The following is a 3,005-nucleotide window of genomic DNA, read 5'->3' as shown; positions in this document are numbered from 1 at the left end:
GAGGAGTGGCTGGTGGGTTTGAACCGCCAGCCTTCTGGTTAGTAGTCAAGTGCCTTAGGCACTACGCTACCAGAGCTCCCAATAAAAAGTGTAGTTATCAATATAAAATTCCTTCCCAAATAACTCATTCACAATTACTGACATTTTTTCCCCCAACTAAAAGAATCCATTTCCAATTTAAGCATAAAAATGATTTTTAACTTAGAAGGTACTATCCTCTGAACCATATTTAAGGTATGGAGTCATTTTTTAAAAGAAAAAAGTGGTACTAATTCATTGGCAAACTCAAAATCTAGAAGAGTTCTTTGATGAGGCATAACTGTACATATGTACATGCATGTGTGCACATACAGACATACATGCATATGAAGGCATACAACCCCTCACATGCATCTGAGGGTACCACTGTATGCAGGCACAGTATAACACAATGATCTGATGGTTTCATCCTTTAAAAAGCAAGCAAAGCAAGACCTAAATAGCTCTGACCAGCCTAAAGAATGTGATTACTTTTCTCTTCATGACCCATCAGTATAGCTTTCACAAATGTTATAAAATGAGTTAGCAGTACTTTTTTGGCTTTCTTTTTTCTAACAGATACAAAGCATCCCTTCCCGCCTGGCACCAAAAACCTAACAACTGAAAGAGAAATCAAAGTCATGTATTTTTCCTTTCATGAAGTCATTTACATAGCAATTTAAAGAAACAAACTGTATAGAATCCAAACTGTCCTTGAACTTGTCTAGTGTAGAGAATCTACACTCACACCATTAATATATTAATTTTAAGTACATTAATACACATAATTTACAATATATGACCCTTCTATTGCAGGCAGCTTTTTGAAGGTAAGAACAAAAAAGAAAGATTTTTTTAAATTTTTTATGAAAAAAATCAAGGAAACAAAAGACTTTTAAACAGAAATATAAATGCCAGCATTTAAAGTTTTTTAAAAGATACATTTTTAGATTATTTTTTTTTTAGTTAGTACATTTTCCTTGGGGGGAAAATACATTTGCGTAGTTTATCCTCCAAACGTATAACTTTGCTTAGAGAAGAACAAGCAGACCCTTACCCCTGGCACTCTGTCACATCGGGCTCCTCAGGTGGCGGGCTACCTTCTGACTTCTTCCAACCGATGACATACTTGCTGGCAGCTCCTTGTCTGTGGTAGGGTTTGGATATTGACCCAGGAACCTGTTGATTGCTACTGTGGGACACAATGTAGACTTTGGATGTATCCAGAGATCCACTATTTTTGGAACAGTGAGCTGAAGGGCTTCCTGAATGGTGTGAACCACTGAGGAGGAAAAGAGACAAAAGCTGCAATACAATCAGATTTCAGCCAGGCTGGCACATATCCAAGTTCCGAGTCATAGTGGTTTCCTCCTTTCCTTCTCTGTGAGCAAAATCAGGGCACCATGAAGTGGAAGCAACCTTCTTTTTTACAAATGTACTATGTTGGAAATGTATCACTTTACACAGTCTAAGTGAGCACATGTGCAAGCTGTAGACCCGTGGCAGGAAAGGATATTAAAATTATGGTCAGTGGAAATCTAGCAGAAAAATGGACAACATACTTAAGCTGACACTTCAAAAGAGAGGGTGCTCAAGTAGTGAATAAACATAAAAAAAGATAGCGAACATAAGTTGTCATCAGGGAAAGGCCAAGCTAAATCATGTGATGAAATGCCATTACTGTCCCATCAGATTGGCAAAAATGGAAACATATTGACCATAACCAGTGTTAACAAGAACCTGGAACAATAGTTACTGTCTTCCTGTTGTGGGGAGTACAAAGTGTACAAAACAGTTTGGAAAACTGTTTGGGCATTACCTAATGAGGTGTTGTACCTATATACCATATGATCCAGCAAGTCTACTCCTAAGTAGATAAACTCTTGCACATGTGCAACCAGAGATATGAAAATGTTGATAACAGCACTATTCTCAATAGTTCTATAATAGTGGTAACCCAGGACATAAAGAGTGGAACAGATATCAGTGAGTAAATATGAGTGAGTAAATTTTGGTCATGTTGTAAGGAGGGACCATTCCCTGGAGAAGGATGTCATGCTTGGTAGGGTGGAGGGTCGACGAAAGAGGGGGAGGCCTTCAATGAGATGGATTGATACGGTGGCTGCAATGATGAGCTCAAGTATAGCAGGGATTGTGGGGCTGGTGCGGGATAGGGCAGTGTTTCGTTCTGCTGTGCATGGGGTCGCTATGAGTCGGAAATGACTCAACGGCACTTAACAACAACAACAACAACAAATATTCATATAAATGGAATATTCCATGAATGATTAAACTGAGGTTACAACTTGGGTGAATCTCACATCTGTAATGTAGGGGAAAAAAAAGTCGCAAAGAATATATTGAGCATGATTTCATTTTTTAAGAGAGTTCATAAATAGCTGAAACTAAACAATACATTGTTCAGAAATGTATAGACACTATACATTACACTAAAAAGAAGATCAAGGAAATGATTACCACAAAATTCAGTCTAATGACGTTTAGTCTCTAGAAAGGAAAGGGGTTGGGGAAGGACAAAGAGAGCTTCCAGGCCCCAGCTGTGTTCAGTCCTCAACCTGGGGGCAGTTACATGAATGATCTCTGTATTATCATACAATTTGACAACAACAGAAAACTCAAGAATCTGGAATTCCTAAAAACAATAAAACAGCAGAATTCCAAAAATTCCAGTGGATAAAAAGTACTGACAGACTTGGGAATTATTAGCATGCTGGACTGCATTCCCACCCCTAGAAATCTAAAAGCTTAGAAATCTTTTAAAATTCAGGGAGGTCAACAACATGTTTTATGAAAAATGAGTAAAAATACAGATTAAGAAGTACTTACTAAATAAGAAAAATTTTTAAAAGGTTTAAATTAAGGGCTTCTGGCAAGATGGTGGACTAGGCAGAAGGATTCCAAAGACCCTCTTCAACAAAGAAAAGGGAAACCAATTAACACAGACACAGAAGATAATCTTGGACCCC

General features: G+C 37.9%; 1 protein-coding gene across 1 annotated transcript in view; it reads right to left on the bottom strand.

The window, feature by feature from the left end:
- Positions 1–3,005, bottom strand: part of SIPA1L2 (signal induced proliferation associated 1 like 2) — a 175,500-nt gene that overhangs the window by 43,075 nt on the left and 129,420 nt on the right. The window contains exon 14 of the mRNA XM_007938482.1: positions 1,076–1,300. Coding sequence (XP_007936673.1) covers positions 1,076–1,300 — 225 coding nt within the window. The remainder of the gene's footprint in view (positions 1–1,075; positions 1,301–3,005) is intronic.

Source organism: Orycteropus afer, unplaced genomic scaffold (genome assembly GCF_000298275.1).
Source record: "Orycteropus afer afer isolate SDZICR_OR568_19922 unplaced genomic scaffold, OryAfe1.0 scaffold00050, whole genome shotgun sequence".
In the NCBI taxonomy this organism is placed as follows: Eukaryota; Metazoa; Chordata; class Mammalia; order Tubulidentata; family Orycteropodidae; genus Orycteropus; species Orycteropus afer.
The sequence above is the reverse complement of the archived record's forward strand: the minus strand, read 5'-3'. Positions and strand labels throughout refer to the sequence as shown.